Source organism: Nerophis lumbriciformis, linkage group LG09 (genome assembly GCF_033978685.3).
Source record: "Nerophis lumbriciformis linkage group LG09, RoL_Nlum_v2.1, whole genome shotgun sequence".
Taxonomy (NCBI): domain Eukaryota; kingdom Metazoa; phylum Chordata; class Actinopteri; order Syngnathiformes; family Syngnathidae; genus Nerophis; species Nerophis lumbriciformis.
In genome coordinates, this window is record NC_084556.2 from 49,072,498 (window position 1) to 49,095,199 (window position 22,702).

Consider the following 22,702-nt stretch of genomic DNA (forward strand, 5'->3'; position numbering starts at 1 on the left):
TTGAGCGCCGAGGACAAAAGAGTCTCTTGTCGTCGAATGAAAGGGAAATGAACCTCGACAAATTCAACACTTTTATTAAAGAGGCGGTCCAACCTTGTCCCGTTGTGACGGCGAGCGTTGCTATGGCGACGGTAATATACAGCTCACACGCGCGGGGGTGGGGGGGGGGGCGCCTTGTCACGTGGCGTCGATACACGAACTGGCAATCGGAGGTTCAAACAGGAAGTCATGCGTGACACTACAGCGGCGGAGACGAGACCGTCCAGCATGTCGGTGAGCGTGCACGGCGGGCGCTTTGAGACAAACAAAAAAAAACAAACGTGTCTTTGATTGGTTCCGTAAAAAAGTCCAGGTGTGGCCCCGCCCCCTCGCACAGCAAATTAAAAAGGGATTGACAGCTCGCCTGACATGCAGGTCCATATTTAGACGTCCCACTTCCTGTTTGAGAATACTGCTGTGACCGGATGATAAAATGTTTGGGCGGGGAGGTGGAGGTGGTGTCCTATCGATCCATCTCGTCGAGGAGGGGCGTGGCGTCTCCGGCGATGGACATGGGCGTGCTCTCGATCATGGGGCTCGGCGACGGGCGCGGCGTCATCCTCTGACTTTTCTTACGCCCCTCGGCCTCCTTCTCTTTCAGCCACTGCTCGGCCATCTTGCCCCAATCCACCGCCGTGGAGCTGCTGCCGCTGCTGCTGGGCCTGAGGGGAGGACAGAGAGCGGGGTGTTGGTGCCATCTGGTGGACAGAAGAGGAGGTCGTCATGTCGGCTTGCACTTACTTAGGCGGCGGCGTGGGCTGCTGCTGCGGCGTCCGCCCTCGGGAGGACACGGTGGACGAGGGCGTGCTGGAGGCGTGGCCGTGCTGGCTGCTGTGGGCGTGGTGGTTGTGGTGCGACGTGTGGCCGGCGTGGGCGTGCGTCGACTGCGGCGTGGAGCCCGGGTACTGCGGCGTGCCGAGGGCCTGCTGGCTGGGCGTGGTGTACGAGTAGCTGGGCGTCATCATGGGCGTGGCAATCGGCTGCTGGGGCGTGGCGAACACCTGCGAGGGAGGAAATAGTTGACAGCAGGTGTGACTAAACCAGTGTTTTTCAACCACTGTGCCGCGACACACTAGTGTGCCGTGAGATACAGTCTGGTGTGCCGTGGGAGATTGTCTGACTTCAGGGGCGTCACAAGCTTTTAAGGACAGGGGGGCTTAGCCCCCAGGAGAGCGAACGTAGCGCACGAGCACAAAACTTCACAAACGACTAACAAAGAATTAGAAATTATTAATTGTTATTATTATTATTTAAAAAATGCACGGGACGAAATTAAATGCTCCCCGGGACGATGGCTTTTAACCAGAGGTGGGTAGAGTAGCCAGAAATTGTACTCAAGTAAGAGTACTGTTACTTTAAAGATGTATTACTCAAGTAAAAGTAAGGAGTAGTCACCCAAATATTTACTTGAGTAAAAGTAAAAAGTATGTTGTGAAAAAACTACTCAAGTACTGAGTAACTGATGAGTAACATACACACTCATATTATATATATATATATATATATATATATATATATATATATATATATATATATATATATATATATATATATATACTGTATATATATATATATATATATATACATACATACATACATATACATTGATATATACAGTATATCATTTATATGTATTTATTTTGCTGTTTTTGTTTACATGTTAAAGGTGTTTTAATGAATATACATGCATGTTTAACATATAGATTCCTTTCTTTCATGAAGACAAGAATATAAATTGATGTATTACCTGATTCTGATGACTTGCGTTGATTGTAATCAGACAGTAGTGATGGTAACGTCCACGTTTTCAAATGGAGGAGAAGAGAAGTTCCTCCTTTCTGTCTAATACCACATGAAAGTGGTGGGTTTTTGGCATCTTATTTGTCCAGCTTCCATATTCGTTTTTATACACTTTACAAGAAATATATTGGCGTCAAACTCCGTAGCTTGCTGGCTTGTTTACGCTGGCTTTCGGAGACTCTTATTTTGAAAGCGCAGGCGCGATGGAGCGGCACTTTTATTGTGAAGACAGGAACGTCCTCATGTGCGATCAGTCTTTAGGCTTTTGACGGCATGTACGGTTGAAATAAAGTATCTTTTTTCCTTCACACTTTTGATTGATTGATTGGAACATTTATTAGTCGATTGCACAGTGAAGTACACATTCCGTACAATTGACTACTAAATGGTAACACCCCAATAAGTTTTTCCACTTGTTTAAGTCAGGTCATGTGACCACCTGGCTCTGTTTGATTGGTCCAACGTCACCAGTGACTGCATCTGATTGGTGGAACGAAGTGAAACGTCACCAGTAAGGCAGGCACTTTGAAGGTCTGTCTGACAGACCAAAACAAACAAAGCGTGCATTAACAGATCGATAAAAATTAGTAGCGAGTAGCGAGCTGAATGTAGATAAAAGTAGCGGAGTAAAAGTAGCGGAGTAAAAGTAGCGTTCCTTCTCTATAAATATACTTAAGTAAAAGTAAAAGTATGTTGCATTAAAACTACTCTTAGAAGTACAATTTATCCCAAAAGTTACTCAAGTAGATGTAACGGAGTAAATGTAGCGCGTTACTACCCACCTCTGCTTTTAACCATTTTTTTTCTTCTTCTTTTTATGTATTTATTCATTTTACATGTTATATTAAATGTCTTGGTTTTTCCTCCCTCTGAAAATCGTATGAAATGTTTAACAAGCCATCCTATAATAATACAACAGCTATTAATGTAAAAATACAATAAAACAAATATATTTAATGATGTTTTTTTCATTATTTTAACATTAGGCTAGTGTATATTACTTTATATAGATTCTACAAGAGTGATGTGGGCATTTTCTATATGAACAAGTCCAAGGACCGCAAACAAGGTCGCAGAGAAATTGCGGACTGGATTTTGAGTGATGTGGGCATTTTCTATATGAACAAGTGGAATGGATTGGATACCGACACACTAAAGGGGCTCTCTACCTTAAAGTACCAATGATTGTCACACACACACACTAGGAGTGGTGAAATTTGTCCTCTGCATTTGACCCATCCCCTTGTTCACCCCCTGGGAGCAGTGGGCAGCAGCGGTGCCGCGCCCGGGAATAATTTTTGGTGATTTACGCTATGAAGTGAGGGGAAACTGAGTGAATAATGACAGGTTATATGATTAATTTATTTAAACTCATATTCGGGCCACTTTATAATGAATATGTCGGCATGTATTTGTAAAAAAATAATAATAATAAAAAAAAATATATATATATATACCGTATTTTCCGCACTATTAGCCGCACCTAAAAACCACAAATTTACTCAAAAGCTGACAGTGCGGCTTTTAACCCGGTGCGCTTTATATATGGATTAATATTACGATTCATTTTCATAAAGTTTCGATCTCGCAACTACGGTAAACAGCCGCCATCTTTTTTCCCGGTAGAACAGGAAGCGCTTCTTCTTCTACGCAAGCAACCGCCAAGGTAAGCACCCGCCCCCATAGAACAGGAAGCGCTTCTTCTTCTACTGTAAGCAACCACCCGCCCGCGTAGAAGAAGAAAAAGCGCGCGGATATTACCGTACCGGTACGTTTCATTTCCTTTGTGTGTTTACATCTGTAAAGACCACAAAATGGCTCCTACTAAGCGTCAGGGATCCGGTTCATGAAAAGACGCAATCTCTCCATCCGCACACGGATTACTATTTCACAGCAACTGATATTCCTGTGAACCGCACTGTGGATACAACGGGAGCACGTACGGTGAATATTCGCACCACAGGGAATGAGAAGTCATCCTTCACTGTGGTTCTAGCTTGCCATGCTAATGGCCAGAAACTTCCACCCATGGTGATATTCAAAAGGAAGACCTTGCCAAAAGAGACCTTTCCAGCCGGCGTCATCATAAAAGCTAACTCGAAGGGATGGATGAAGAAAAGATGAGGGAGTGGTTAAGGTAAGTTTAAGTTTAAGTTTACGCGAAGAGGCCGGGTGGCTTTTTTCACGCAGCTCTGTCCATGTTGATATACGACTCTGTGCGCGCCCACATCACGCTGGTTTTAATATATTATTAAAGTTTGACTGACCTATTTGACTGTTTTTTTGACATTCCTTTAGCGCAGTTAGATGCGGCTTACAACACAGGGCGGCTTATAGGTGGACAAAGTTTTGAAATATGCCGTTCATTGAAGGCGCGGCTTATAACCCAGGGCGCCTTATGGTGCGGAAAATACGGTATATATATATATATATATATATAAAACACCAAATTATTTAGGGGGGCTTAATAATATTTTAGGGGGGCTTGAGCCCCCCTAATATAGGCCTAACAAGGCCAATGTCTGACTTCACCAATTTGGGTGAAAAATATTTTTTGCAAACCAGTAATTGTAGTCTGCAAATGATGTGTTGCTGTTGAGTGTCGGTGTTGTCTAGATCTCGGCAGAGTAAGCGTGTAATACTCTTCCATATCAGTAGGTGGCAACCGGTGCTAATTGCTTTGTAGATGTCGGAAACAGCGGGAGGCATAGTGCAGGTAAAATTGTGTCTAATGCTTAAACCAAAAATAAACAAAAGGTGAGTGCCCCTAAGAAAAGGCATAGAAGCTTAGGGAAGGCTATGTAGAATGAAACTAAAACTGAACTGGTTACAAAGTAAACAAAAACAGAATGCTGGACGACAGCAAAGACTTACGGCGGAGCAAAGACGGCGTCCAGAATGTGCATCCGAACGAGACGTGACAATTAGAATTCATAACTTGATACTTGAAAAATGCTAACTGTTAGCATGTTAACAATAGCATTCTAGCAAACTAACTTTCTTTTTTTTGCCGATTTTGCATCTTAACACCCAAGAGTTATATAATTTGGTACTTTTTTAGCCAATTTTACAGCCGACCCCTTCAGACTCATAACTTGATACTTGATAAATGCTAACTGTTAGCATGTTAAAAGTAGCATTCTAGCAAGCTAATTTTCTTTTTTTGTTGCTGATTTTGCATCTTAACACCTAAGAGTCATATAAATTGTCACTTTTTAGCCAATTTTACAGCCGACCCCCTCAGAATTCATAACTTGATACTTGACAAAAGCTAACTGTTAGCATGTTAACAATAGCATTCTAGCAAGCTAACTTTCCTTTTTTTTTGCCGATTTTGCATCTTAACACCTAAGAGTCATATAATTTGGTACTTTTTAGCCAATTTTACATCTGACCCCCTCAGAATTCACAACTTGATACTTGATACATGTTAACTGTTAGCATGCTAACTTTAGCATTTTAGCAAACTAACTTTAGCATGCTAACCTTTTTTTGTGTGCCTATTTTGCATCATATAATTTTGTACTTCTTAGCCCATTTTACAGCCGACCCCTTCAGACTCATAACTTGATACTTGACAAATGCTAACTGTTAGCATGTTAAAAATAGCATTCTAGCAAGCTAACTTTCTTTTTTGTTTTTGCCGATTTTGCATCTTAACACCGAAGAGTCATATAAATTGTCACTTTTTAGCCAATTTTACAGCCGACCCCCTCAGAATTCATAACTTGATACTTGACAAATGCTAACTGTTAGCATGTTAACAATAGCATTCTAGCAAGCTAACTTTCCTTTTTTTTTTGCCGATTTTGCATCTTAACACCTAAGAGTCATATAATTTGGTACTTTTTAGCCAATTTTACATCTGACCCCCTCAGAATTCACAACATGATACTTGATACATGTTAACCGTTAGCATGCTAACTTTAGCATTTTAGCAAACTAACTTTAGCATGCTAACCTTTTTTTGTGTGCCTATTTTGCATCATATAATTTTGTACTTCTTAGCCCATTTTACAGCCGACCCCTTCAGACTCATAACTTGATACTTGACAAATGCTAACTGTTTGCATGTTAACAATAGCATTCGAGCAAACTAACTTTCTTTTTTTTGCCAATTTTGCATCTTAACACCTAAGAGTCATATTATTTGGTACTTTTTTAGCCAATTTTACAGCCGACCCCTTCAGACTCATAACTTGATACTTGACAAATGCTAACTATTAGCATGTTAAAAATAGCATTCTAGCAAGCTAACTTTCTTTTCTGTTTTTGCCGATTTTGCATCTTAACACCTAAGAGTCATATAATTTGGTACTTTTTAGCCAATTTTACAGCCGACCCTCTCAGAATTCATAACTTGATACTTGACACATGCTAACTGTTAGCATGCTAACGTTAGCATTCTAGCAAGCTAACTTTTTTTTTTTTTTTTGCTGATTTTGCATCCAAACACCTAAAAGTCATATACTTTGGTACTTGACACATGCTAACTGTTAACATGCTAACTTTTTAAACTGATTTTACATGTGTATACTTTATAGTCACGTGACTTCTGTTAGCAATGGCAAATGGCCACATTTTGGACTAAACCAACCGCGTTCAAGTGCACTCACGTGATAGGCCGAGGAGCTCCCGCCGCCGCCCGTGCTGCCGCCGCTGTAGCCGTACTGGCTGGAGCCCCACTGCGCCGGCGTGGCGTTGGGGTTCTGACCCTGGCCGGTGACGGCGGCGATGGCGTTGAACATCTGCGAGGTCATGTTGCGGGGGAGGGCGTTGACGGCTCGTGTCAGGTCTGAGGGGAGGAGAGAGACGCCGCCGGTCAGACGGGGCAGTTCGCCCAAAAGAAAGACAAGGACGGCGGCACCTGACCTGCGATGTTGATGTTGGCGGGCGTCGCGTTCAGAGATGCGGGCGTACGCGTACGGGTGCTGCTGCTGTTGGTGGGCGTAATGCCTGTGGACGGTGGAGACCAGCGTCAACACGTTTAAAGTCATCGGCGCAAACAAATCAACACAAAGTGCGCCCTCTGCTGGTTGCTGCCAACTATCATTTGCTCGACATACCCTCGTGGTTACAAAGTCAAAGAAACTTGAATAATAGACGGCGAAGATGATGGTATATGATGGGTTGGGGGTCCTACCGGGCACAGGCTCCTGGTAGTGGTCCTTGAACCAGCGGAACAAGCCGTTGACTGTGGGAAAGACCTGTGAGCGATACCTGAAGCCATCAGGTGTGATGGTCACGTACTCCACCCTGTCATCATGCAAGAAAACACCATCACCATGTGTGAGGTGTACATCAAATAAAGGTTGCTCCCATTTTTCTTCTTCTTCTAATACATTGAATCTTATTTCATCTGCTCACCATTATTTGTATTTTTGTTTTTCAAATGTATGCTATATTTATGATTAAGATGTTAATCATATATAAAAATATATGGTACCGTATTTTCCGCACTATTAGCCGCACCTAAAAACCACAAATTTACTCAAAAGCTGACAGTGCGGCTTATAACCCGGTGCGCTTTATATATGGATTAATATTAAGATTAATTTTCATAAAGTTTCGGTCTCGCAACTACGGTAAACAGCCGCCATCTTTTTTCCCCGTAGAAGAGGAAGTGCTTCTTCTTCTACGCAAGCAACCGCCAAGGTAAGCACCCGCCCCCATAGAACAGGAAGCGCTTCTTCTTCTACTGTAAGCAACCACCCGCCCGCGTAGAAGAAGAAGAAGCGCGCGGATATTACGTTTCATTTCCTTTGTGTGTTTACATCTGTAAAGACCACAAAATGGCTCCTACTAAGCGACAGGTTTCCGGTTCATGAAAAGACGCAATCTCTCCATCCGCACACGGACTACTATTTCACAGCAACTGCCTAAAGACTTTCAAGAAAAGCTGGCTACTTTCCGTGCATATTGTAAAAACAAGATAGCTGAAAAAAAGATCCGGCCAGAGAACATTATCAACATGGACGAGGTTCCACTGACTTTTGATATTCCTGTGAACCGCACTGTGGATACAACGGGAGCACGTACGGTGAATATTCGCACCACAGGGAATGAGAAGTCATCCTTCACTGTGGTTCTAGCTTGCCATGCTAATGGCCAGAAACTTCCACCCATGGTGATATTCAAAAGGAAGACCTTGCCAAAAGAGACCTTTCCAGCCGGCGTCATCATAAAAGCTAACTCGAAGGGATGGATGGATGAAGAAAAGATGAGCGAGTGGTTAAGGTAAGTTTACGCGAAGAGGCCGGGTGGCTTTTTTCACGCAGCTCCGTCCATGTTGATATACGACTCCATGCGCGCCCACATCACGCTGGTTTTTAATATATTATTAAAGTTTGACTGACCTATCTGACTGTTTTTTTGACATTCCTTTAGCGCAGTTAGATGCGGCTTATAACACGGGGCGGCTTATAGGTGGACAAAGTTTTGAAATATGCCGTTCATTGAAGGCGCGGCTTATAACCCAGGGCGCCTTATGGTGCGGAAAATACGGTAATACAATATATGCAGTACACACCTTCTCATTTCAATGCGTTTTCTTCATTTTCATGACTGTTTTCATTGTAGATTGTGACTAAAGGCATCAAAACTATGACACCTGTGAAGTGGAAACCATTTCAGGGGACTACCTCTTGAAGCTCATCGAGAGAATGCCAAGAGTGCGCAAAACAGTAATCAGAGCAAAGGGTGGCTATTTTGAAGAAACTAGAATACAAAACATGTTTTCAGTTATTTCACTTTTTCTTCGTAAGTACATAAAACTCCACATGTTCCATTCATAGTTTTGATGCCTTCAGTGACAATCTACAATGTAAATAGTCATGAAAATAAAGAAAACGCATTGAATGAGAAGGTGTGTTCAAACTTTTGGCCTGTACTGTATATGTGACACACTCTAATGTGTGGTCACATTTAGTAATGTTTTTGATATTTGTATGCAAATGTCCATCCATCCATCCATTTTCTACCGCTTGTCCCTTTTGCGGTCGCGGGGGGTTGCTGGAGCCTATCTCAGCTGCATTTGGGCAGAAGGGTGTATAATTTTTCAAAACAGTCATGGTGGAAGTTCTATCTCCATTTCGCCACTAGGGGAGCATTTTTTTAATTAAGACCAGAATCGCGATTATTTTAAATTCCTTTTCTAAATGTATTCATAATATTCAAAATCAATAAAAAAAAAATCTATTTTTAAAAATAGGCTCTCTGTGCACCTATACTTCACTTTTGTAACCTGTTTTATCATCATTTTTATACTAAAATGGTGGAACGTCACCTGCAAAGAGAAAGACATGTTCTTCTTGAGACCACTGGTGTACAAGATGAATAAAACATGTTTACTGCCTCACAAGAAACATAATATTGCTTCCTTTGTGCTGTAAATCGTATTTTATGGAGGTTAGTGTCTTTATTATGAAAACATTTTTTTGACATTGAATTTATGTACCGTGATGAGATGGCGACCTGTCCAGGGTGTACCCCGCCTTCCGCCCGAATGCAGCTGAGATAGGTTCCAGCACCCCCCGCGACCCCAAAAGGGACAAGCGGTAGAAAATGGATGGATGGGTGGAATTTATGTACCGGTAACGGAATTTTTTGGATTAAAATTTTGTGAACTGAATTTTGTTTACATTAAATTATGCTGACATTTTCATTTAAAAAATCAGTGTATAAAAATTCAGTGTTTTAAAAATAAGTGTAAAATAATAGTGTATAAAAAAATCAGTGTAAAAAAATTCAGTGTATAAACATTGACTGTAAAAAAAAAATCAGTGTATAAAAATTCAGCGTAAAAACATTGTGAAAAAAATTCAGTACAAACATTGAATGTAAAACAATTCAGTGTAAAAATTCAGTGTATAAAAATTCGAAGTAAAAACATTGTGTAAAAAAAATTCAGTGTATAAGAATTGACTGTAAAAAAAAATTCAGAGTGTAAAAATTCAGTGTAAAAATAATAGTGTAAAAAAATTCAGTGTATAAACAGTAAGTGGAAAAAAAAATTCAGAGTGTAGAAATTCAGTGTATAAAAATTGTGTAAAACAATTCAGTGTAAAAACGTGTAAAAAAAATCAGTGTATAAACATTGACTGTAAAAAAAATTCAAAGTGTAAAAATTCAGCGTAAAAACATTGTGAAAAAATTCAGTGTATAAACATTGACTGTAAAAAAAATTCAGTGTATAAAAATTCAGCGTAAAAACATTGTGAAAAAAATTCAGTGTATAAACATTAACTGTAAAACAATTCAGTGTAAAAACATTGAGTGTAAAAAAAATTCAGTGTATAAACATTGACTGTAAAAAAAATTCTGAGTGTAAAAATTCAGTGTAAAAATAATAGTGTAAAAAAATTCAGTGTACGTATAAACATTAAGTGAAAAAAATTCAGAGTGTAAAAACATTGTGTAAACATATTCAGTGTAAAAACAATGTGAAAAAAATTCAGTGTAAAAACATTGTGTAAAAAAATTCAGTGTAAAAACATTATGAAAAAAATTCACTGTATAAACATTGACTGTAAAAAAAATTCAGAGTGTAAAAAATCATTGTATAAAAATTCTGCGTAAAAATAATTCAGTGTATAAAAATTCAGGGTAAAAAAATTCAGCATATAAACATTGAGTGTAAAAAAAATTCAGAGTGAAAAAATATAGTGTATACAAATTCAGCATAAGAACATTGAGTGTAAAAAAAATTCTGTGTGTAAAAATTCAGTGTAAAAAAACTGTAGTGTATAAAATTTCACTGTTCACAAAATTCAGTTACATAAATTCAGTGTCAAAAAAAAAGCTTTCGTAATAAAGACACAAATTAACCTCCATAGTATTTTGACAAATCTGTTTCTCCGTTGGCGCAACCAGAAGTACTCTTGCCTTCTGGGTCTTGTAGTTCTTTTCTCTCACATTACAATGTGGGCTTACTGTAATAAAACTACAAAATATCGGCACCTGTCCTGACGTCTATATCTTACTGGTTGATTCCGGCTCCCTTATTAGTAAAGATGACTCCCATCTCATAGGATTCCATAAAAAAATGCCAGCCTGTGCCGTGAATGCTAAGAAGCTCACCGTGGTTTTCCACGAGGCTGATAGCCCAGCAGGAACTTTCCAGGTAGAGCTTTGCAAGCAGACACAAAGTAAGGAATGAAGGCTGGCTTCTCCCTCTTGGTTCTGGTCAGCAGCTCCTCCATTTTCTGTCAGAAGAACAACAAATAGAAACTTAGATCTAGGGCCAAGCGATATGGCAAAACAAATGTTTTATTTTATTTTTTTAATTAAAGTCGGATTGTCCCGTGCAGAATTATATCGAGTAATTGCATCCCTGCTGTTCACTACTGCGGCATCTTGTCACAGACATTTCCACCATGCTCGATCGAGGCAATAATAAATGCTAACAGCTGACAACTTTCATTTTGTTCATATGATTGTGTTTATGAGAGGTGCAACATTACAAGTAACCCACGCTATGGTCTGTACCTCGGTTTTAATTCTTTTTCTGCACATTTTGTGTGTAAAGAGAACAACTTTTAATGGTCTCAAAGGTCTTGTTTTTATTTTGCTTGTCATCACAAACTTCATTCTGTAGTAAACAAAGTATCAGTGATGTGATCTTATATTTAATTAAAATACATTAAAATGCAGCTTGAATTTGAGGTACTGTAAAAGAACGTGTAGCAACACATAAAACAGATTATTTCAAGAACAACATTTTTTCATTCACAAACTAAAAAATTATTTGAACAAAAAGTGCCTGCAGAATTTTTTAGTACATGTTATATCGGAGGAGTTTCATTAGAGCAATCACGTAAACAAAAAGTCTGATTAAAAAATATTTAAATATAAAAATGTATTTGATTAAATTAGTGGTTGTGTTTATTCTCCCAGTCGGGACTATTACAGTAGTTCAGTCACAAAGACATTCTGTAAGTGCCTGCGAGTCCGCATTCAAGGCAGGATTACTGCACACGCCGCAAGGTGAACTCAAGCAGTCAGTGAGAATAAAGCAGTGGTGCCAAAGGTAAGGCCCGAGGGCCGGATCAGGCCCGCGAACAGATTTTATCCGGCCCGTGGGATGAGTTTACTAAGTATAAAAATTAACCTGAAATTTTTTAATGAAAGAAACAGCTGATCTAAATGGGTCCACTGGATGTCGCAATAGCAATTCTTTGTATCCTTGTAGATGATGCTACATACAGTATTTTTCGGACTATAAGTCGCAGTTTTTTTTTCATAGTTTGGTGCGACTTATACTCAGGAGCGTCTTATGTGTGAAATTATTAACACATTACCGTAAAATATCAAATAATATTATTTAGCTCATTCACGTAAGAGACTAGACGTATAAGATTTCATGGGATTTAGCGATTAGGAGTGACAGATTGTTTGGTAAACGTATAGCATGTTCTATATGTTATAGTTATTTGAATGACTCTTACCATAATATGTTACGTTAACATACCAGGCACGTTCTCAGTTGGTTATTTATGCGTCATATAACGTACACTTATTCAGCCTGTTCACTATTCTTTATTTATTTTAAATTGCCTTTCAAATGTCTGTTCTTGGTGTTGGGTTTTATTAAATAAATTTCCCCAAAAAATGCGACTTATACTCCAGTGCGACTTATATATGTTTTTTTCCTTCTTTATTATGCATTTTCGGCCGGTGCGACTTATACTCCGGTGCGACTTATACTCCGAAAAATACAGTAAGTGTAAAAAGCCCCAACATTATGATTTGTACCATTTAAGAATGTGCTTGTTCTATTTTTAAACAAAGAAAATAATCTGAAGTTGTCTTTATTTTTACATTATCGTGCCATGATTTTACCAGTCCGGCCGACTTGGGAGTAGATTTTTTTCTATGTGGCACCCCTGGACTAAAGTCTGTCACTAAAGTTGCTGCTCCTTCTAAATGTTATGTTTCAACTTCTATGCTAATGTTGGCCATATTTCTTTATTTTGTTTTTCTGGCCTGCACTTACGGCTGTGTAAGGGAGAAAAGGTACAACGCTAATTGGACATTAACTACGTCGTGACGAGCCAGACTTTCGCGACGGTGGACAGGGATTGTTCGAATGCACTCACACGAACACAAACACACTCACATGCACAGACACACGGAGGATCACGGCTAATAAAGGCAGATTTTTCCATGCATGTTTGAGCAGGGTAATACTGCATATGCCAACAGTTGATTACCGGTACCTTGATCAAACTCAAAATGATCGCGATCAACGATCACGATCATATAATGACCCAACCCTACTTAGATCTTTCTTTGTTTTCCTTTCTAGCTTTTTATAAGGAGAATAAACAAGAATTGGAAAGGGAGAACTTACATCCTTGGCTCCTGCGTTGCAGTCTTGAAAGTACTTGTGGCCCAGCAGGTCGCGAGCGAAGGCGGCCATTGGCTGGATGAAGCGAGCTGTGATCTCATCCAGGTCTTCAAACTCCTGCACCATGGAGTTAGTTATCAATAACATTCTATGGAAGTGTAATTGTAGCAAAATTATTTGCAAACGTGTATTTCAATGTGTGGGTGTACGAATGTGTGTGTCTGTATATCAATGTGTGTAATCAGATCTGTGTGTGTGCGCGCGTATTTTGATCAGCGTGTGTGTAAAAAAAATGTGTGTGTGTGTGAAGCAGGGACTCCCTATAGGCTTGTCTTTTTACACGTGACTTTTGCGACACTTTTGCCGTGTCCGTGTTGTCTGCACAGCGATTTGAACGTGAAAACCAATAAACGCGATCATTTCGGCCTCTTTGTCATTACATGATCACTTATTTGAATACAAAAATACTTCTGACCACTAAATTACTGCTAAAACATGAACTTTTATTTACAGCAAGTGATGAAAAGTCCATTGGGCCCCATTCAGCAATAAGTTCCTAACTTTTCCTCTTATCTTTCTTCCTCAGTGATTTCCTAAGAGGAGTCCATTCAAATTCATGACGTATTCTTAAACGACCAAATTGTTCCCACCTGCTGTTCTTAAGTTGCTGAATGCCAAATGGTTAGCGCGTGCGTGTCTATCATAATTTGCATATAAACACGCCCTTATTTCCCCAATATGCATATGTTGACACTAGAGATGCGCGGATAGGCAATTATTTCATCCGCAACCGCATCAGAAAGTCGTCAACCATCCGCCATCCACCCGATGTAACATTTGATCAGAACCGCACCCGCCCGCACCCGCCCGTTGTTATATATCTAATATAGACGATGCAAGGCATTAGTGAGGTTATAAAGCTTTTGCCTGTTAAAGAAAGGAGACTGATCCAATGCAGCACAGACATTCGCGTGCCACGCTGTCACGACTCAAACGCACACCAGTGCGCAATCATATGGGAGCCGCGCTGAGCGCGCCTCCAAGCGCATCTCGCTGCCGGCGACGGCCGGGTATGGGCCCGACGCTCCAGCGCCATCCATTTTCAGGGCTAGTTGATTCGGCAGGTGGGTTGTTACACACTCCTTAGCGGGTTCCGACTTCCATGGCCACCGTCCTGCTGTCTATATCAACCAGGGTGAGCCCCACCCCTTTCGTGAGCGCACTGCGCGCGGAGTGACCCCTGTTCCGCGCCCCCGGCAACAGGGGTGGCGGGCAGGTAAGCTGCGCGGGCGGAGCGCGCGGAGTGACCCCTGTTACAAGCCCCCGGCCACGGGGATGGCGGGCAGGTAAGCTGCTTACCTGCTGCGCGTGACGCCGGCCGCGGCGAAGGCGGACGAGGCGGGGTGTCGGTGCGGTGGGCGCGGTGGTGACCCTGGACGTGCGTCGGGCCCTTCTCGCGGATCGCCTCAGCTACGGCTCCCGGTGGGGCCCTCTCGGGGGAAGGGGCCTCGGCCCCGGACCCCGGCGAGGCGTCCCTTCTCCGCTCCGTAAAAGTGTCCATCTCTTTTTTTTTTTTTCTTCTGTTGTGGCATATGCAGCAGGTGCCTGCTCGTTTGTATATATATTTCCGAATTGGTTTAACTGCCACCTGCCTGAATCTATTTAAAATCTAATTTTTTTTTATTTCAACCGCCCGACCCGACCCGACCCGCGGATAAAATTTTTTTTTTTTTAATTTCATCCGCCCGATCTGCGGATAATCTGCGGACTCTGCGGTTGTGCCCGCAAACCGTGCATCTCTAGTTGACACCCTTAATTCCGTAATTTGCATAGGTAAACGCCCTTAATTCCCCATATAAGCGCACAATTCCAGCGGAAAAGCCGAACATCAAACACACGGAGAAAACACAAACACATTACAGAAGACAAATTCGTATTATCCCGCGGGGGAAATACATAATGTCAAAACGTAAGTTTAAGAAAGGGGGGAATGCTGAGGTAGCCTAAAGCGTTCAAAAAAAATATTCGTCACTTCGGGCAAATAGGTCTACATGGTCGTGAAATATGCGCTCCCTCCCCAGAGCACGATCTGCGGCATCTTGCAGTAGCAGCAAAAGCATTGCCATTGTGTGAGTTGAGCTTTGGGTTATGACCGAAAGGACAAGATCACGGGTACAAGCGGCCGAAATGAGTTTCCTCCGCCGGGTGGCGGGGCTCTCCCTTAGAGATAGGGTGAGAAGCTCTGTCATCCGGGGGGAGCTCAAAGTAAAGCCGCTGCTCCTCCACATCGAGAGGAGCCAGATGAGGTGGTTCGGGCATCTGGTCAGGATGCCACCCGAACGCCTCCCTAGGGAGGTGTTTAGGGCACGTCCGACTGGTAGGAGGCCGCGGGGAAGACCCAGGACACGTTGGGAAGACTATGTCTCCCGGCTGGCCTGGGAACGCCTCGGGGTCCCACAGGAAGAGCTGGACGAAGTGGCTGGGGAGAGGGAAGTCTGGGCTTCCCTGCTTAGGCTGCTGCCCCCGCGACCCGGCCTCGGATAAGCGGAAGAAGATGGATGGATGGAGTTGCAACAGGGTGTGAGAGGCCTGTTGGTCTTTTAAAGAGAATCACTAAATCAACACTCCGGTAATTGATGATTGTGTGTGTGTGTGCGCGCGTTAGGGATGCCCCGATCCAAAATTTGGATCGGATCGGCCGCCGATATTTGCCAAAAAATGCGTATCGGCAAGGCATGGGAAAATGCCGATCCAGATTCAGTTTAAAAAAAAAACTCCGGTCCGTGTTTTCCAACGCACCGATTTAAATAATACATTCCACTTTTCTGCTGCTCCCTAATTTCCGTTCCGCATTTTCCAGCACACCTTCAACACAGCCACAGGTCTGTGGATTCTCACGCAGTTGCTTTTAGCTGCTGGCATTACACGACAGGCTCTTCTCACTCTTTCCTGTGTCTCCCTCTCACAGACAGCAAGCGCACCTTCTTACACACGTCACATACTGTCACGTCATACGTCACATACGTATACGCCCTCTCCCAGCAGAGAGGTAGCAGCATGGCTAACGTTAGCTGTGATGCTAGCGCAGCCGTGTGACCAACGTTCCCTCTAAGGTGCGCGCATGTGCAATTACGCACTGCTCAAGTGTCCTCTGCGCATAGCAATTATATGCCACGCACAAAATCTAATAAAAAAATAAACGCATAACAATTTTCGACACACGGACACGACAGAGAAAACAGTTTTCGTCATCATTGTTCAAATATTGTGACGTCTGTCGAGACGCTTATCTCCATTCGGTGCCACACGTCCACACCATCAAAATGCCGAGGCAAACATTTCCACATCAACACCGTATGAAAAAATTAGTGATTTTTTTAGTTGTGATTTCCTTCTCTGCATGAAAGTTTAAAAGTAGCATATATTAATGCAGTATGAAGAAGAATGTTTTAATGTAGACATGCAAGCCTTGAAAGAAAATTTTGAAAATCAAGACTACATTTCCTGCAAATGGGTGCATTTCTACCCTATATTTTAAATTTAGATTTATTCTCATATCAAACTCTTTTGGCTGTCTTTTTGACACTTACATCCGGTGCCCCCCTCCACACCCTGGATTATAAATAATGTAAATAATTCAATGTGATTATCTTGTGTGATGACTGTATTATGATGATAGTATATATCTGTATCATGAATCAATTTAAGTGGACCCCGACTTAAACAAGTTGAAAAACTTATTTGGGTGTTACCATTTAGTGGTCAATTGTACGGAATATGTACTTCACTGTGCAACCTACTAATAAAAGTCTCAATCAATCAATCAAAACACATAGAATCATCATACTGCTGTGATTATATGCATCAAGTGTTCATTCAAGGCTAAGGCAAAATATCGAGATATATATCGTGTATCGCAATATGACCTTAAAATATCGCAATATTAAAAAAAGGCCATATCGCCCAGCCCTAGTTCAATGATGCCATTTCTGTTTGTCATGTATAATTTTGTCTATTTTGTGTTTATCTTTGAATAAACAGGTCAGTTTCTTGTTACCAACCATTGTGTATTATTCAAACTCCCCTAATTCAGATGGCTAGTTGTTATCAAGAGTACTAAAACCCTTTTCAACATGATTCTGACAACTAAGTAGGCTAAATAACTTTAAACTTTAATACATGCTCGGATAGGCCAGTATCGGTATCGGTCGGTATCGGATCGGAAGTGCAAAAACAATATCGGTATCGGATCCGAAGTGCAAAAACCTGGATCGGGACATCCCTAGGGCGCGTGCACGCACATAGTATTTTGAAATGTCTATATATTGCTCATTTTGCTATATGTCTGTCTGTCTGTCTATCTATCTCTATATATATCTATAGCTATCTATCTATGTATCTATATCTATCTATCTATCTATCTTTGATCTTAATTTACCATTAGACAATAGAAGTAAGGGAACTTGTCACACTTAAGGACAAATAGGCCACCCTAAAAGTGCTGTGGAGTACTGGAATACAAAAATCTCCTTAAAAACTACGTAAGCGGGCCTAAGAACAAAATGTGTTCTTAAGAACGGTTGTTGAATGGGGCCCATTGTTCTTGGCTTCAACAGCAATACGAGGGTGAGTGGCTGCAAATTGCAGACTAGTGGTGAGTATAAGGAAAGACAAGGGAGACAACTCTTTTTACACGTTCAAATCGCTGTACAGACAACTTGTACACGGTAGAAGTGTGGCAAAGTCACATGTAGAAAGGCAGCTATAGGGAGTTCCTGCTTCACACGTCTAAATACACACGCTGATCGAAATACGGACAGACAGTTATTTTTTACACACAGACAAATCATAATACAGACAAACAAAACACACACACACACACACACACACACACACACACACACACACACATCTGATTACACACAGAGTGGTATACTGACACACATTAGTACACACACCGTGAATTGGATTACACACAAACAGATTGAGATACATGTTTGCAAATAATTTTGCTACAGTAATACTTCCAAAACATTCAGTAAATGATGGAATCATGAAAGCGAGCAGCGTACCTCATTGCTGATCCACAGCGTGTGTCCCAAGCTGAAGGCGTTCTCTTTGCCTTCTTCTCTCACATCCACGTGCTGGTAGATGCCATCAGCCACCTGGCAGACATCACACGCCATGGAAAGTGTCAAACACAGCTTTTGAGACCACCAGCGGGCGTCCTTCTTACCTTCCACGTGACGGTGAGGTGATTCTCTCCCTTGCTGCTGGGTCTGATGATCAGGTCCCCCTGGTCCAAGGTCTCCATCATCTTCTCAGCCTGGTTGAAGCTGATGTTGTGGAAGTTGGGGTGGGCGATGACACGCTTGATGTACGCTGCAGAGAGAAGGCACAGAGCCGCGTCAGCAAAAATAAAAAGTAAAAAAAGGAGGCGTCTTTGCGGGACTGACGTGTCCGCTGCTGCTTCTTCTTCAGCTCCTCCTCCTGTTTGTGGTCTTCGGACTCGGCGTCAAAGTCGTAGTAGGTGTCTTTGGGCAGTTTCCACTCGTTGGCCTTGTCCGACAGGTCCGAGGTGCGACACGTGAGGTCCACGCTGAACTTCTCGATGTCGATCTTCATGATGCGGCAGTGAACCGTCATGCCCACCTGAGGGAGGAGACGCGGTGAAGCCGAGCGGGAGGAGCGGCAAAGCAGGCAGACAGCAAAGAGGACAACACCTCACCTTCACCCTCTCCTCAGGATGTTTCACCACTTTGTCACTCAGGAACTTGGTGGGAATGAAACCCTGCACGCCGTTGTCCAACCTACTCCGCACGCCGATGGCCTGGCCGGGACAGGAGCCGCTGTCAAAGTGGTTCCACACCTGTAGGTGGCAAAGATGGGAGGAGACGTCAGACCGCTGGTGATGTCATAAAGACAGGTGAGACGCGGGAGAGAGGCCGCCTGGTACCTCGCTGAGCTCGGGGAAATTGTCCTGCTGGCAGAAGGGACATTGCCACAGGCCCGTAGTGTCGTTACGGATGGCCTGGTCGTAGCTCTCCCCCTGGGGGCGGCGGTGAGCGATGCCGGTCACCACGCTGGTTATCAGCTTGCCTGGACGTGGAAGGAGGGAAAAAACATGACGTCACATGACAATACGCGACGTCATGTAACATTACGCGACATCGTCTGACGTCATTTGACACCATGTAGAATGATGACATTCCATGATGTCACATGAGATCAGGTGATGTCACGTGACATCACATGATGCCATATGTGACATCATGTGAGGCCACGTGATGTCATTTAATGTCACGTGACGCCACTTGGTGTCATATGATGACATTACGTGGTGTCATTTGATGACATTACGTGGTGTCATATGATGACGCCACCTCGTGTCATATGATGCCGCCACCTGGTGTCATGATGACGCCACCTGGTGTCATATGACGACGCCAACTGGTGTCATCATATGACGACGCCACCTGGTGTCATATGACGACGCCAACTGGTGTCATCATAGGACGACGCCACCTGGTGTCATATGACGACGCCACCTGGTGTCATATGACGACGCCACATGGTGTCATATGACGACGCCACATGGTGTCATATGACGACGCCACCTGGTGTCATCATAGGACGACGCCACCTGGTGTCATATGACGACGCCACCTGGTGTCATATGACGACGCCACCTGGTGTCATATGACGCCGCCACATGGTGTCATATGACGCCGCCACATGGTGTCATATGACGATGCCACATGGTGTCATATGATGACGCCACATGGCGTCATATGACGACGCCACCTGGTGTCATATGACGACGCCACCTGGTGTCATATGACGACGCCACCTGGTGTCATATGACAACGCCACCTGGTGTCATATGATGACGCCACCTGGTGTCATATGATGACATTACGTGGTGTCATATGATGACGCCACCTGGTGTCATATGACGACGCCACCTGGTGTCATATGACGACGCCACCTGGTGTCGTATGATGACGCCACCTGGTGTCATATGATGACATTACGTGGTGTCATATGATGACGCCACCTGGTGTCATATGACGACGCCACCTGGTGTCATATGACGACGCCACCTGGTGTCATATGACGACGCCACCTGGTGTCATATGACGACGCCACCTGGTGTCATATGACGACGCCACCTGGTGTCATATGACGACGCCACCTGGTGTCATATGACGACGCCACCTGGTGTCATATGATGACATTACATGGTGTCATATGATGACGCCACCTGGTGTCATATGACGACGCCACCTGGTGTCATATGACGACGCCACCTGGTGTCATATGATGACGCCACCTGGTGTCATATGATGACATTACGTGGTGTCATATGATGACGCCACCTGGTGTCATATGACGACGCCACCTGGTGTCATATGACGACGCCACCTGGTGTCATATGACGACGCCACCTGGTGTCATATGATGACGCCACCTGGTGTCATATGATGACATTACGTGGTGTCATATGATGACGCCACCTGGTGTCATATGACGACGCCACCTGGTGTCATATGACGACGCCACCTGGTGTCATATGACGACGCCACCTGGTGTCATATGACGACGCCACCTGGTGTCATATGACGACGCCACCTGGTGTCATATGATGACGCCACCTGGTGTCATATGATGACATTACGTGGTGTCATATGACGACGCCACCTGGTGTCATATGACGACGCCACCTGGTGTCATATGACGACGCCACCTGGCGTCATATGACGACGCCACCTGGCGTCATATGACGACGCCACCTGGTGTCATATGACGACGCCACCTGGTGTCATATGACGACGCCACCTGGTGTCATATGACGACGCCACCTGGTGTCATATGACGACGCCACTTGGCGTCATATGACGACGCCACTTGGCGTCATATGACGACGCCACATGGCGTCATATGACGACGCCACCTGGTGTCATATGACGACGCCACCTGGTGTCATATGACGACGCCGCCTGGTGTCATATGACGACGCCACCTGGTGTCATATGATGACGCCACCTGGTGTCATATGACGACGCCGCCTGGTGTCATATGATGACGCCGCCTGGTGTCATATGACGACGCCGCCTGGTGTCATATGACGACGCCACCTGGTGTCATATGACGACGCCGCCTGGTGTCATATGACGACGCCACCTGGTGTCATATGACGACGCCACCTGGTGTCATATGACGACGCCACCTGGTGTCATATGACGACGCCACCTGGTGTCATATGACGACGCCACCTGGTGTCATATGACGACGCCACCTGGTGTCATATGACGACGCCACCTGGTGTCATATGATGACGCCGCCTGGTGTCATATGACGACGCCGCCTGGTGTCATATGATGACGCCGCCTGGTGTCATATGACGACGCCGCCTGGTGTCATATGACGACGCCACCTGGTGTCATATGACGACGCCACCTGGTGTCATATGATGACGCCGCCTGGTGTCATATGACGACGCCGCCTGGTGTCATATGATGACGCCGCCTGGTGTCATATGACGACGCCGCCTGGTGTCATATGACGACGCCACCTGGTGTCATATGACGACGCCACCTGGTGTCATATGACGACGCCACCTGGTGTCATATGACGACGCCACCTGGTGTCATATGCCGACGCCACCTGGTGTCATATGACGACGCCACCTGGTGTCATATGACGACGCCACCTGGTGTCATATGACGACGCCACCTGGTGTCATATGATGACGCCACCTGGTGTCATATGACGACGCCGCCTGGTGTCATATGATGACGCCGCCTGGTGTCATATGACGACGCCGCCTGGTGTCATATGACGACGCCACCTGGTGTCATATGACGCCGCCACCTGGTGTCATATGACGACGCCACCTGGTGTCATATGACGACGCCACCTGGTGTCATATGACGACGCCACCTGGTGTCATATGACGACGCCACCTGGTGTCATATGATGACGCATCCTGGTGTCACATGATGACGCATCCTGGTGTCATATGATGACGCATCCTGGTGTCATATGACGCCGCCGCCTGGTGTCATATGACGACGCCGCACGGTGTCATATGACGACGCCACACGGTGTCATATGACGATGCCACATGGTGTCATATGACGACGCCACATGGTGTCATATGACGACGCCACCTGGTGTCATATGACGACGCCACCTGGTGTCATATGACGACGCCACCTGGTGTCATATGACGACGCCACCTGGTGTCATATGACGACGCCACATGGTGTCATATGATGACGCCACATGGTGTCATATGATGACGCCACATGGTGTCATATGATGACGCCACATGGTGTCATATGATGACACCACATGGTGTCATATGATGACACCACTTGGTGTCATGTAATGACACCACATGGTGTCATATGATGACATTAGGTGACGTCACATGACATCACGTGACGACATGTCACATCACGTCAAACCACACACACTTGGGTGTCATACGATATTACGCGACTCATGTGA

At 44.0% G+C, this 22,702-nt stretch overlaps 1 protein-coding gene across 2 annotated transcripts in view; it reads right to left on the reverse strand.

Moving 5' to 3' along the window:
• Window positions 1-58: 58 nt before the first annotated feature.
• Window positions 59-22,702, reverse strand: part of supt6h (SPT6 homolog, histone chaperone and transcription elongation factor) — a 68,676-nt gene continuing 46,032 nt past the window's right edge. For both annotated transcript variants that reach the window (XM_061962984.1, XM_061962983.1), the window contains exons 26-37: window positions 19,143-19,285; window positions 18,915-19,055; window positions 18,643-18,838; window positions 18,423-18,568; window positions 18,259-18,351; window positions 13,190-13,303; window positions 10,918-11,042; window positions 6,983-7,095; window positions 6,712-6,795; window positions 6,456-6,634; window positions 781-1,040; window positions 59-701 (exon numbers count right to left, since the gene is read on the reverse strand). In XM_061962984.1, the coding sequence (XP_061818968.1) occupies window positions 503-701; window positions 781-1,040; window positions 6,456-6,634; window positions 6,712-6,795; window positions 6,983-7,095; window positions 10,918-11,042; window positions 13,190-13,303; window positions 18,259-18,351; window positions 18,423-18,568; window positions 18,643-18,838; window positions 18,915-19,055; window positions 19,143-19,285 (1,793 nt within the window). In that variant the 3' untranslated portion in view covers window positions 59-502. The remainder of the gene's footprint in view (window positions 702-780; window positions 1,041-6,455; window positions 6,635-6,711; window positions 6,796-6,982; window positions 7,096-10,917; window positions 11,043-13,189; window positions 13,304-18,258; window positions 18,352-18,422; window positions 18,569-18,642; window positions 18,839-18,914; window positions 19,056-19,142; window positions 19,286-22,702) is intronic.